Source organism: Acomys russatus, chromosome 26 (assembly GCF_903995435.1).
Source record: "Acomys russatus chromosome 26, mAcoRus1.1, whole genome shotgun sequence".
NCBI lineage: Eukaryota > Metazoa > Chordata > Mammalia > Rodentia > Muridae > Acomys > Acomys russatus.
In genome coordinates this window covers 42,142,330-42,156,212 of record NC_067162.1, presented here as the reverse complement: position 1 = coordinate 42,156,212, position 13,883 = coordinate 42,142,330, and the positions used below count along the sequence as shown (strand labels likewise).

At 44.7% G+C, this 13,883-nt stretch overlaps 1 protein-coding gene across 1 annotated transcript in view; it reads right to left on the bottom strand.

Moving 5' to 3' along the window:
- Nucleotides 1–314: 314 nt before the first annotated feature.
- Hsd17b2 (hydroxysteroid 17-beta dehydrogenase 2) overlaps nucleotides 315–13,883 on the bottom strand; it is a 56,621-nt gene continuing 43,052 nt past the window's right edge. The window contains exons 4-5 of the mRNA XM_051168745.1: nucleotides 5,690–5,827; nucleotides 315–854 (exon numbers count right to left, since the gene is read on the bottom strand). Coding sequence (XP_051024702.1) covers nucleotides 514–854; nucleotides 5,690–5,827 — 479 coding nt within the window. The 3' untranslated portion in view covers nucleotides 315–513. The remainder of the gene's footprint in view (nucleotides 855–5,689; nucleotides 5,828–13,883) is intronic.

Sequence of the window (13,883 nt, the reverse complement as noted above, 5' to 3'; positions counted from 1 at the left end):
TACAAATAAACTGCCATAGCAACCCAACCACCCTGGCCAGTAGCCATCGATATATGGCAAGACTAGCCAGTACCAGAAAGATTATATGTGCTAATGACTGGGGTAGCTGTTAGCGTCTTTGAGCAAGAAGGAATGATCTACTTGGGTAGAGAGCATTGATTTGTTGCTGCACACTTAATATAGTTCAATATGGTATAAATACACTTATATGTGCTGAGAAAGGGGAAACTCCCTGGGACTGGGTTTGTCATTGTCGTCCCTGTCCTGCAGTGGTCTAGAACTGATCGGGGCAGCATCTGTGCTGCATCTGGGAGCAAGCCTGCCTCTGATAGGTGTCTGGTGGCACCAAGTCTCAGTACCACTCTCTTGTCATATTCCAGTCCTCTTGCCACTAAGTCACGGGGAACCAATACATCTCAAAGTAAGAATCTGAGGTAGAAAACAAGTTTAATAAGAGGTTTCCCCTTCATCCTAAGACTGTGACATTTCCTACCCGAGCGGGGCCCCATTCTTCTAACTCGCTGTCCTTAGGGCTCTCGGCATGTGTTTTGGACCAAAACATTTTTTCAAAACATAGTCCAATACGCTGGTTGGGGAATAGGCTTCAAAGTAGATCCATAGACTAGCCATTCGCCCTGGGGCATAAAAGGAAGAGGGGTTCCTGGCAGAAATGGCATGTTGGATATCCCGCAGCACAGGGGTGATGTCCGGGCAGGAATTGTCTCTCATCATCTGGAGTAAGTTCTTCTGTTTGCGGACATAGTCCTGGCCATAGTCCTCCTGCAGCTCTTTGGAAAAACTGTCCAGGATTTCTGTCTCCATCTTATCCCAACTGTCACGTGAGCCTGTGATGTCTGGAACACAGAGAGAAAGGAAGACTCAGATGAGGAGAGGCCAGGCTGAACTGGGGAAGCAGGCAATCATGAGCCAGCCTCTGCTGGGAAACATGGGTATTTGTGAATCCCTTATTTGTTTGTTTGTTTGTTTGTTTGTTGAGACAGGATTTCTTGGCTTTCCTGGACTTGCTTTGTAAACCAGGCTGGCCTTGAACTCACAGCAAACCACCTGCCTCTGCCTCCCGAGTGCTGGGACTAAAGGCGTGCGCCACCACTACCTAGCCCCTTTTTTATTGTTTTACTTACTTCTCTTTATTTTATTATTTCTTATGTGCATTGGTGTCTGTGTGAGGGTGTTGGGTTCCATGGAACTGGAGTTACAGGCAATTGTGAGCTGTCATATGGATGCTGAGAATTGAACCCGTGTCCTCTGGAAGAGCAGTCAGTGCTCTTAACAACTGGGCCATCTCTCCAGCCCATGAATCCCTTTTTTAAAAGCCAAGTTTGTGAGATTACACTATAATTGCATCATTTCCCTCTTTCCTTCCCTCCCTCTAAGTCCTCCCATATACCTCTTCTTGAAGAATTTCAATTTTATAGCCTCTTTTTACAGAGTCTGTTTAATGCTACTCATATGTATTTTTTCAGGGATGACCATTTAGACATGCCAGAGTAGATGGGGAAAGCCCATAAGGACCCAGCCCCACACAAAAAACTACAGCCAACAAAGGAATGCTGAGAGTGAGAGAAAGAGTGTTCTCCAGGAAGCACACACCAATGAGCTATCTAAGGCCAAATAGTAAGCTCTGTACATTCCTTTTCCGGTGTGTGCTTCATAACATCACTAATTTCAAGCCTACACATAGGGATGGAGAGACAAGCCAGGGGTTAAGAGCACTTCCTGCATCTGCCAATGACCTTAGTTTGGTTCCCAGCATCCACACAGATGACTTCATCTGTAACTCCATCTTCAGGGCATCCGACACCCTCTTCTGACCTCTACAGGCACCTACTTACATGGCTGTGCATGCAAACACACAGGCACACACACATACACATAAAATAAAGTAAATATTTTAAACCTAAATATGATAAAGATGGGTGGTTGTTTCACAATCTGAATAGCCCAGCTAGTGAGCAACAAGTCCAAAAACTGAACAGTGCTCACACCTTGAGGTCCCCTCTTAGTGCCTTCTAAAGCGCCTGCTGTCCTCGCTAACAAGGCAGGCTCATTCTGCCTGTTTTGAATACTTGCTCTTTGGTGCCAGCTTTTTTGCTCAGTGTGTGTGTGTGTGTGTGTGTGTGTGTTTTGCATCCACGTGTGATATGCCCGTTCTCTTTACTTCATAGCTTGGCATTGCATAAATATTGCCAACACTTATGGCTCCAATATGTTGCAATGGAACTTTGTGTTGTTTTTCTGTTTGCAGCTCTTACAGATATGGCTGTCTCAAAGCATTCTAGCACAGTCTTTCCATGGTAATTATATGTGCAAGCCATAACATCTACAACGTAACATCTACAATGTAACATCTACTATATGATCTATTCCATGTGCATAAACATGTAAATACATCCTACACACAGCATACACATGTAACTTATTAAATATACAAAGAGTACCTACTCCCATACTGAAAATTTACTGTGCCGCTTAAAATATATTCTCATGTAACTTTAAACATTAAATATATCTTAATATAATTTTGATGCATGTTTAAATTTTATTATGTAAATGATATGATTAAGTCGGAATATGTTTTAACACATACAATGCCTGCTTATTATATGAAATGAAATAAAATATATTACTTTAAAACATAGCAGCAATGCCTGCTTATTTTATAAGTAGTAACAAGGAAATGTGTCTTTAAGAATCAGTCTTCTTTGATTTACCTAACAGTTTTGTGTGCCCCTACACAATTCCTCCTTGTTCGTATACTTATGCATACAGAAGCCTGCATTTTCTTTTATGAAGAAGGAACACAAAAGGTTGTATTCTGCATTTTCCTGGCCAACGGCTCCAGATCTGAGCTGTGATTTGAAGCACGCGACGGACTGCCCATTGAACAGCTTTCAGCGAGGCACTTTCCCACTGCCTGTCACCCCTTGCTCAGTATTGCCAAGTCAACATTCAAGTCCACAGACTCACAACACGTACACTACTATACATAGGCTTTAATTTTGCAGGCTAGGGTCCCCAAAGTGCAGACAGCTGATTAAAAAGCATGACCATTTAAAAATTTTAATAGCAACTACCAGATTCTCCCTTAAGAATACCTCGGCCCCTCACACCCTGTCCTGCTGGTTGGCTGGCTGTAGAATGCACCTTCGTTTGCTTCTGTATGACGAACCCGTATGAAGGGCTCAACCCCTGAAAGTCCGGTGATATTGGTACAATGCAAGGGAGCACCCAGTGGCCTGTTTCTCTTTATGAAGGCACAGCATTACAGGTAGAAAAATCATTACCCAACAGTTGAACTGGAAGTTAAACCTTGTGAAACACTCTTGCTTATATGTCATGTCCCTTCTGTCACTTCTCTCTAACCCCTGATCTCAAAGGCTACAGAAGTCCTCTCTCTCTCTCTGTCTCTGTCTGTCTGTCTGTCTGTCTCTGTCTCTGTTTCTCTGTCTCTCTCCCTCCCTCCCTCTCTCTCTCTCTCTCTCTCTCTCTCCTTCATTGTCTCTTTAAAATTACATATGTCAGTCTGTATCTCTGTCTGTCTATCTATCTATCTATCTATCTATCTATCTGTCTGTCTATCTATCTATCTACCACTCTACTAAACATTGTACAGGGAATAGGGATGGCCCATGTGACAAGACGCTTATGTGGCAGTCAGAGGACAACTTATAGAATCAGTTCTCTTTTTTTTTTTTTTTTTCACCATATGTGTCCTGGGGTTTGAACTTAGGTCATCAGGCTTAGCATCATGTGACTTTGCCCATAAATTCATCTCTCCCACCAACTCCTGGACTAGCCACATTTGAGAATACACTGTCTAGAGGGCCCAAGCTTCCCTTGGGAGTAATAAAGCCACCAGCCTTTTGTCAACCATCACCTATTACTTTGGGCACACATAGCTCACCCATCCCCTGGCACTTTGGAGCAACCACCCTGTCAATCTAACCTGAATCAAAACCCCATTTTTGCTTTGTGTCAGCTCTGTGGCCGAGAAAGTCCTTAACTTGAACATTGATTTTTTTTTTCTCACTACAAGAAAAATATGAAAATACTTGGTTGCCTCCTTCATAGCTGAGAACGGAGTGAAACAGTGGAGGAAACTGCCATGTTTACTATGTGCTAGGCATGCAGCACCTTAGCTATGTTTAGTGTAGGACACTAGAAAAAAAAAAACAAAACCAGAAATCTGATCAGTGTCCTTGACTATTTTCAGAAGCTCTGTGCCCTGTTGCTTTGTAAGTTCTTTTTAAGCACCGTTCTACACCCTGCCCCCTGTTCTCTGGCCCCCCTGCCTTCACGGAGTTCATCAAGTAACAACTGCAAAAGAGATAGCCTGGTATGAAAGACAGAGCACCGGGGGAGGGCACTGGAGGTCTGTCCTCACATTCCTCATTGTGTTGTGCCGGGAGCATGCACCAGGATGTATTAGCCACCTTGCCTAGGTGCCCTCACATAGGGAACGTCAACTAAGCCCACCCTGGATATATTTAACAAAGAACTTAGAAGAGGCTCCCAAGAGAACAAGTACATTTTAAGAAGATGGAGAGGTTGAGTTCACCGATGTTGAATTAATCAACTGGGTCACTGTACAGTACACACACACACACACACACACACACAAACGCACACACGCATGCACACACACGCACACAATGTACACACACACACACACACACACACATGCACACATATACAAAACAAATAAAAAATGTACAAAAAAGTGTAGCTGAGAATTTTCTTGGTCCACCAGCTCTCAGCTGCTCTCCCTGCTTTGAGAACATCCTTCTTTGCCTCCTGTTCCTGTCTGGCTTTGATCTGCTCTTCTTCTCTATCAACCTCCAGTCTCCTCCTTGCTGGGGAGTTTGGGCTAGGATGGCCCCTCCCTTCCAAAGATGCCATCTTCTCTCCAGTTTCAGTTACCTTTCTCAGTTTATGTGTTTAACGTTCTTCTTTATGTTCCCAATGGCTTCTGAGCCTCCTCCACAGCCTGCTGAGGTTCCCGCCTGCCAAGTGCTTTCAGACAGAGCTTCAGTTTTTCTTTATACATTTTACCTTGTGCGTTTGGCTAGCAATAGCTTCTGGTTTGAGCCTTTATTAGGCTTCCTTCTCACACCCTCACTAATATGACCAATTAGATGTTTTATGGTCCGGGAAAAAGAAAATAAGGATGAGCCTTCTGTCTCAAGCCAGAATTCAGAAATTCAAGGAGGGGATGGGACAGGACAGCATCTCCCATGAAGGAAGGGGGTGGTCCTGTTCTCCAAAGGAGAGGATAGAAATTGCTGATTCCAAAACACAGAGAAGTGGGGGAAGAAAGTTACTATGTAGGGATGAAATGGGTTGCTAATGTCACCAATACATCTGCTCAGTTCATTTAAGAACACCCTCCAAGGCTCCTGGGAATCCACCATCCTCTTCTGGACACACATTCACACACCTAGATAAAAATAAATTCAAAATAGAATAGTTCAGCCTCCCAAATCATGTCTATACAGTAAGCTTAGAACTTAGCTCCTACTGAATAAAATGAGCCATCACAACCACTGCCTGGTTGTGTTCCCCTCTGACAACCCTGGAAGGTTCAATGCATATATCTTAATCAACCAAGAAGAATGCGAGGGTCCCTCTGAAGGTGAACATTACTGAGTTCTTGGGCTTGGATACCTACTTGTTTGGAAACCTCCGGGTTGGACTGTAGCAACTTTGACTCCCCACTTGGAAAGCTCCAGTCTGAGGACTGATGAAAACATGGTCACGGCTGCCTTTGTTGGGCAGTAAGCTGCTATCATTTCCATTGGAACCTTGCCTGTGGGAACAATAGAAAAGGAAAAGGGTATTTTCATTCATTCAGCCAATAAATATTTAAAATATTTAACTGTATACCAGGAACTGCTGTCAATAGTCACCAGGTCAGGCAACGCACCCTTCCTTCTGAAGGTTCCCTCCTTAATTTGTCATTTTGGAGGGTTGGGTGGGACCCACACTTCATCCCATCATGGCAATGTCCAACAAATTAGGCTCAAGACAAGTTGCAACGAGGGCCAACATGTATCATGGTGGACCATGAGGAGTTTCTGTAAAGAGCATGAGGCCAATGTCATTGTCTCGGGAATGAGTTCGTTGCTAATGAAGGTGTCCAGCAAATCCCTCTCTTTCTTTTGTTCTCATATGTGTTCCTCTCCCCTCCTTCCACCAGGATATGACACAGCAAGAAGACTGCTGCCAAATGCCAGCCCTTTAACCTTGGACTTCTCAACCTCTGAAGCCAATAAAGTCCAATTGATTATAAATTACCGAGTCTCGGGCATTCTGTTACCCTATCAGCACAGACTGAAATGAGACAGTAAGTATGACACAGGAAGTATGTGGATGAATGAGAAACTGCACCTCACATTATCAACCTAAAGCGAAAACATGTGCTGGACCAAACATGTAGGTGTGTTTGTCGCCCCAGCTGTCATCCCAGCTTCTTGAGATGCTGAAGCAGAGGATCAAAAGTTTCAAACCTGGGCTAGCGAGTTGGCTCGGTGGTTAAGAGCAACGTCTGCTCTTCCAAAGGTCCCGGGTTCAATTCCTAGCACCCACATGGCATCTCACAACTGTCTGTAACTCCAAGATCTGACACCCTTACACCAATGCGCATAAATTTAAAAATTAAATAAAAATATTTAAAAAAAAAAAAAAAGTTTCAAACCTGCCTATCCTACAGAGGAAGTTTAAGGCCAGCCTAAGCAACTTGATGAGATTCCATTTCCAAAAACTTTTTTTTTTTTTTTTTTTTTTAAAGAGCTGGGGATATGGCTCTCAGCAGCAGAATACTTGCCTGGCATGTGCAAAGCTGGACATTCAATATCTCATCTCTACAATCCAACAATAACAAAAGCTAGCCATTTGTGTCCGTTATATCATGCCAAGCCCTGCAAGAATGTTAGTAGGACACACAAGTGGTGATGTTTTGTGGACAGCATCATAGATCCAACCCTGCATGGATAGTCCACGTTAGTAAGTAAGCTCTATGATGAAATAAACATTGGCATCTAAGATAGTTAACCGTGATTGTATTGAAGAGTGCCTAGATTAATTAGTTAAGCTCATATGCGTGAATGCACACACATGTGAACACTTTTTCAGAGACGATTTGCTCACGATGATTCTGACCTAATGAATAACTTCACCTATTGGATTCAAACCTTGAGTGGCTATTGGAAGACAATGGACCTGTGGGACATGGGGATTGATTGGAGGAAGTGGGTCCCTGGGAGTATAGCTTTAGGGCTGTATCTTGTCTTGGGCTCTTTCTGTCTTCTTCTTGGCCCCCATGAAATGAACAGGCCCTTCCTCCGCAGGCTTCTTCTGCCAGGATGTGCATTGGCCTGGAATCAACAGAGCCGGGGACTGTGAACTGGATCTCTGAAGCCATGAGCCCAGATAAACCGTTCTTCCTGATAAATTGTCAACTATTTTTTCTTGGTGACAGAAAACATATTAACTCATCGGGGGTTGACAGGCCAAGAGTCACAAGGTTTCAGAGCTTTTCTCCTGTCTGAACTCATATGCCCCTTTCTCACCTGGCCTGTTAGATCTTTGACTTGTAAATTTTAATATTATTATGATAAAAACACTGTTCTAGTTTTGGTTTGTTTCTGTTGATATAATAACACACTCTGACCAAAAACAACCTAGGGGAGGAAATAGATCATTTGGTTTATACTTCCAGGTGACGGTCTATCATTGATCGAAGCCAGGAAAAAACTTTCAAACAGGAACTTGAAACAGAAAAGAGAAATTCTGCTTGCTGGCTCATTCTTTGCTAATCTTCTTATACAGCCCAGGACCATCTGCTTAGGGATTGGTGCTGCCCAGAGTGGACTAGACCCTCCCACATCAATTAACAATCAAGAGAACCCCTCCCCCCACAGATATGCTCACAGGACAATCTGATCTAGGCAATGACTCTCTCAGGTAACTCCAGGCGGTGTCAAGTTGACAGGCAAATGCTAAACACCTTCTTAGCCACTTTTAAAATGTAGACTGTTAGTAATACTATTTATGCTGGATACCAGATTTATAGAACATGCCCATCATACATTACTGGGACAGTTTAAAAAAAAAAAAAAAGGTTGGCTAAACAAAACACCCTTTATGATGAGATGAATGTGTTTTCCCACATTTGCACTGAAGCAATAAACCCCAGGGTGGCTGCATTTCGAGATGGGGCCTCTAAGGAAATAATTCAGGTTAGATGAGATGACGAGGAGAGGAACATAACCTCCTAATACCAGATATTCTCTGCCCCCCCCCCCAATATGGTGACATATGGAGAGAGTAACCATCTTCACACTGGGAAGAGAACGCTCACCAGCCACTCTGATATGTTGATGGGGGACTTCCAGTCTCCAGAGCCACAACTACAGTTCTGTTATTTAAGCCACTTGGCCTATGGTATTACATGACCACAGATTAGGTTAACTAACACATTCTGTCAACAGAAATGACCTATTTTAACCAACCACATACTCTTCCTACCTCTCCTAGGCCATGATAGCCAACTTATTTATGCACACACTATTAGCATACTTTCCCAACAACTCCTCCCCTCCCCCACAGGCCCCCATATGTGTATGTGTTTGTGCACATGTGCATGAAGGTACATTTGCACATGCGTGCATGAGTGTCTGGAGGCTCCCTCTATTACCCTTCACATTGTTTTTTGAGACAGGGTCTCTCACTGAATCCAGAGATCACTGATTGGCCCAACTGGCTGGCCCACATGTTCCAATAATACCCCAGCACTGGGGTCACTGCGCACCACCAATTTGGCTTTTATGTGGGTGTCAGGGGTCCATACTCAGGTAGCCATGCTTACAGCTAAGCCAGTTCCTCAGATCCACCTCTCCTGCCTCTGTGGCCTACTCAGTGACCTTGTCTCCTGTCCTGTGGCCCCTGCCTGGTGAGTAAGGAAATTAAGAGAGTGAACTTGTCCTCCCTAAGAATGGGCTGGAAACTGCTCTTGCCTGGTGCCCTTGGTAAGTGAGAAGTGTGTCCTAAGGTCCTACTTGCCAGATGGTCGTCAAGAATATGTAAAGGCTCAGACATGTCACAGTCATAATGATCAACCCCACATAAAGAGCCTTGGTTTTTGTTTGTTTGTTTTTTTTTTTTTAAGATTTGTTTTTTACCAGTTTTAATCATGCTTGTGTGTCTGTGAGCAGGCAGGTGAACATGAGTACATGATCACACTGAAGCTGGGGTTACAAGCAGTTGTGAGCTGGCCAATATGGTCCTCTGCAAGAGCAAGAGGGAGAGGGGTTTTTAACTACTGAACCTTCTCTAAAACCCCAGCTTTTTTGTTTTTTTTTTTTTTTTTTTAAGATTGAAGCTAAGGTGTGATTATATGGAAATTAAGGGAGAATTAAGGGAGAGATGGAGTTTTTCAAATAAATTTCCAGGCAGCACAGCAGGGGGCAGAACACAGCAGCCTTTTCCAGAGACTGCATAGGAAAGGCCACAATATCTCACTCACTCTCCGGTATCTCTCCTAGCCAGGGCTACTCAGGCCTAACCTCAGGAGAGCACCACAAGGTCTCTCAGCCAGCGTCTTCTTATTCTTCCAAGATGGACTGAAGTTGACTCTGAAAACAGAGGCCACACCTCTGGTCCACACTCCTAAGCTGAACTTCAAACCTTTCACCTGAGCTCGGGAGAGTCAGGCTTGCTGAGACCCCTGAGGAACTTAGCAGAAACTTCGAACAGTATTCGATGATCTCCTTGTTATCTGAAAGTCTCTGAGACTGTGATGAGCTGCTTGGTGCCACAACAAAATCAAGGCCCGGAACCTTGTTCCAACAAGAATGAGCAAAAGCCAGAAGTAGAGCTGTAAATTCTCAGGCCCCACTCTAGACCCCTCAAGTCAGAAATATGGGGTTGGGAGCCAGAAAACCTGTTACTGTGATAAAAGCATATAACATTACATAACACAAAGTTGACTGGGATGAATACTTCAAGGTATGTGACTCTGCAGCATTTCCTCCATTCGGCTCTGGGTCTCCGTCGTTTAGCCCAGTCAACACCTCCATCCAGCACTTCTGTCCGTCAGAACATTCTCCCAGCCCCAACAGGAGAGTTTGCACCCACTGAGCCACCATTCCGCTGTCAACCACCTGTTCGCCTTTCCATCTCTACAGGTCCCCCATTGCAGACAGTTCACAGAAACAGAATCCTATGCTGCTTGACCTTCCGTGTCTGGCTTCTGTCTAGAAATCAAGCTGCTGGTGTTTTCAAGGTCTACCTACAGTGTTCAAGGTATTCAAGGCTCATCCATACCTTGGCATGGATGGATACTCCACTACCTCTCCATGCCTTGTTGATACCCTGTGCCTCTCCTGTGCCGCATTTGTTGAGTGATCCACTCATGGATATTTGGGCTGTTCCCACCTTTTGCTTTTGTGAGTAATGCTGCGTTTACAGCGATGTACCAGTTTCTGTTTGAGCCCCGTTTTCTGGTCTTCTCGGTATATGCCTAGGAATAGAATGGCTGGGCCTCCTGTTGGTCTGTGTTTTACTTCCTGCCTAATGGTTCCCACAGCAGCTGCCCCCAGTTTCAGTTTCCACATCCTCACCAACATATGTTCTTCTCTTTTGTTCTGAGCACAGTGATGGGGCACTGTGTATTCTATACTCAGCGAGCACATCTGTCCTTTGTTCTGTGGGAAGGGATCCGCATGCCTACTGTGTTGCTTGCTTTTGGTGATGTGTCGACCAGAATGCCGTCCCAGTTCCTGCCTCAGGAGGAATGCAAGACTCAGAGGCCTGGGTCTTTGCAAATCTCCCCTATTCTACAGAGAGAAAACAAAACAAAACAAAAGACAATTTCCCCCTGAACAAAGAGGCCACCATATGGACAAGTGGCGGAGCCCAAGCATTTGCTACCAAGGGGAGGTGGGTACCACTAGCTTTTAGCGGATCAAGGGCATGGGTGTTTTCAAACTTCTCACAATGTGTAGGTTAGCCTCCTGCCCCAAATGTCAGGAGGTCAGGGTTGCATCGTTTCCTTACACATCCTAGTGTCTTTGAGATGGTGCAAGTTCTTTATCAGCTCCACATGACAGCTCATACTTAAAAAAAAAAAAAGAGCTAAGTGAGCAGCCTGCCCCTTGTCACCAGCTGATACCAAAGGATCAAAACTCAGCTCCTGCCTGACTGGAAACCCCTGAAGTCCGAGTTTTCCTGGAAGGGGTTGTTTCCAACTGTCATCATTCGGGGACACTGTGTAGCTGTGTACAAATATTTACTTTGATTTCCTAAGAAGAAAACTGTCCATGAAAAGCTTTTAGATAACTCTTTGATGATTACGGACATCTCCCAATTCTTTAAATACTTGGTTAAATATTTATCCAACGGCCTTGCTGGGATTAGAGTTGGGGAGCTAAACTTGTGTGGGAGAGGTGATAAATACGCTGCTACAGGAGAGTGTCCCCAGGTGGGTATGTGCTAAGTCCTTCCATTCCCTTTATGCTATCAGGAGAAGAGTAGACCTGGATTTGGGGATTCTAGGAGCATCACCCAACTAAGAAGTGGAGTAGGCCCCCAATTTTCTAACTTCCAGCTTTTGACATGTGTGATACCTTGCTAGAGAGCCATTCGTGGGTCAAGGTCCTAGGGCAGAAGGAGACGCCCAAGGAGAGGGGAAGGAGTTAGGGAAGGACATGGTGAGGAGGAGGGTGAGTGAAGAAAGAGGAGAGAGGCAGCTAGGGAAGCTGACTGCCTCTTCAGTCTGTTTATAAGAGCTCCAGGCAGGAAATCAATATGGCCAACAGTGTGTACCACTCCTCCTCCTCCTCGAATTATTCTTGCACCCTAAGAAAGGCAGAACCTACTGAGGGTCTCAGGTGGTTGAACAGCTAAGAGTCAGTGAAAGGAACATGCTGGGAGAGTCTGACAAAGAGAACATGGGAAGCAGAGAAGGGAAGAGTCAAGATCTGGAAGCCAGAGAAGACAGAAGGAAGCTGAGCAGAGGCGAGGTGGCAGCCACAGGAAAATACTTGGAAAAGTGGAGACGTGCCTGAAGGGGATTTGCACTAAAGAAGGCTTGTCTATGAGATTCATCCTCTCCTCTGTCTTTCCACTAAGTGTTTGGGAAAACATGGTTTCTGCAGCTGGGCTTCGACTTTGTGGGATGATTAAAGAACTAGTAATTAATTCAGATGTGTGTACCCACTGAGTCAAGGGCTGGTGAGATGGCTCAGCAGCAGGTAAAGGCATTTCCTCCAAGCTCGAGGACCTGAGTTCATTCGCCAGTCCCCACAGGGTAGATTGAGAGAATTGACTCCCCAAAGTTGTCTTACCACAAGTTCATCATCACACACACACACACACACACACACACACACACACACACACACACACATACAATTTAAAATAAGCATGAGGAGATTCAATAGGCTTAAAGAATAAAAATATTTTTTCATGTATAAAAGTGGAAGGACTGGGCCTTCGGATTTGGAGAAAAGAAAAAAGTTTAGGACTGGCATGGAATGTAACATAAGGCACAGGTAATAAAGGTTTTCCCACAGAGAAAGCTAAGCCAAGACCATAAGACATGTTTGTTACTGCAAAAAGACTGTTATCTATCAAGCTGAGAGATAGAGCTAACAGAAGATATCAATCAAGACATCTGTTTGGACAGCTTGACGCACAGTGAGCCATGACTAACAACTGGTGTTGGGTATTGGAAAGGGAAGTCAGCCCGGTATTTTAGTAGGAAGTGTAGACATATCTTTCTTGTAAAGAAATGTGACAGGTCTAGAGGCATTTTATCTGCTATCCAGGTCAAACCAGGTGTATTAGTTTCCTGTTGCTGCTGTGACAAACCACCACCAACTCAGACAGTGTCTGTGGGTGAATTCTCACTCTGTCCAGCAGACCAGCTGGCTCCTCACTGCAGCACTGGTGTCCTTGGTGCTATCAGCCCTGCAGCCACAACCTAAGTGCATAGGCTTCCTGGCCTGTAGAGAGTTCTACAGAGGTAGCAGAGCTTCTAAACTCCAGACAGCCTGATAGGTCCAGATAGACAGGATCCATTTTGGAGAGCACACACTAGTGACTAGCTCCCTGATTCCCCCTTCATGATCCCTACTTCAGGACAGGAAACCAGTAGCCAGTGATGCTTTTGTATCGGTTTCACCAAGAGCTGCATCAAGTTGGTGGCACACCGAAGGGTGGTTCCTGTGGATGTGTAGATTGTGGTTCACCTTTTAAGAAATACATAGCTTTTATTTATTTGTACATGTGTGTGCCTGTGTGAATTTCTGTGCACCTGGAATATGCAGAAGTCTGCAAAGGTAAGAAGAGGGTGTCGGATCCCCTGGAGCTGGAGTTACAGGGAGTTGTGACACACCATGTGGATCCTGGGGCGCGAACAAGAGCAGCAAATGCCGTAACTACTGAGCTGTCTCCCCCAGTCCACCCACAGATTGCCCTTTTATAGGTCCTTTAGCTTTGCTGGTTCTCTCTCTCTCTCTCTCTCTCTCTCTCTCTCTCTCTCTCTCTCTCTCTCTCTCTCTCTCTCTCTCTCTCTCTCCTCTCTCTCTCTCTCTCTCTCTCTCTCTCTCCTCTCTCTCTGTGTATGTGTGTATCTGCATGCACACTCTGTATGTATGTGTTAGTTGGGTAATTGTACATGTGAGTGGAGATATGTACACACAAAAGTGCATGTGCACATGGAAGCCAGAGGCTCACACTAAGCATCTTCCTCACTTTCTTTCCACCTTACTGTTTTAAACAAGGTCTCCTTGAATCTGAAGTTCACCCATTCATCTAGTCTGGCTAGCAAAGGAGCCTCAGGGGCCACTGGTCTCCATCCC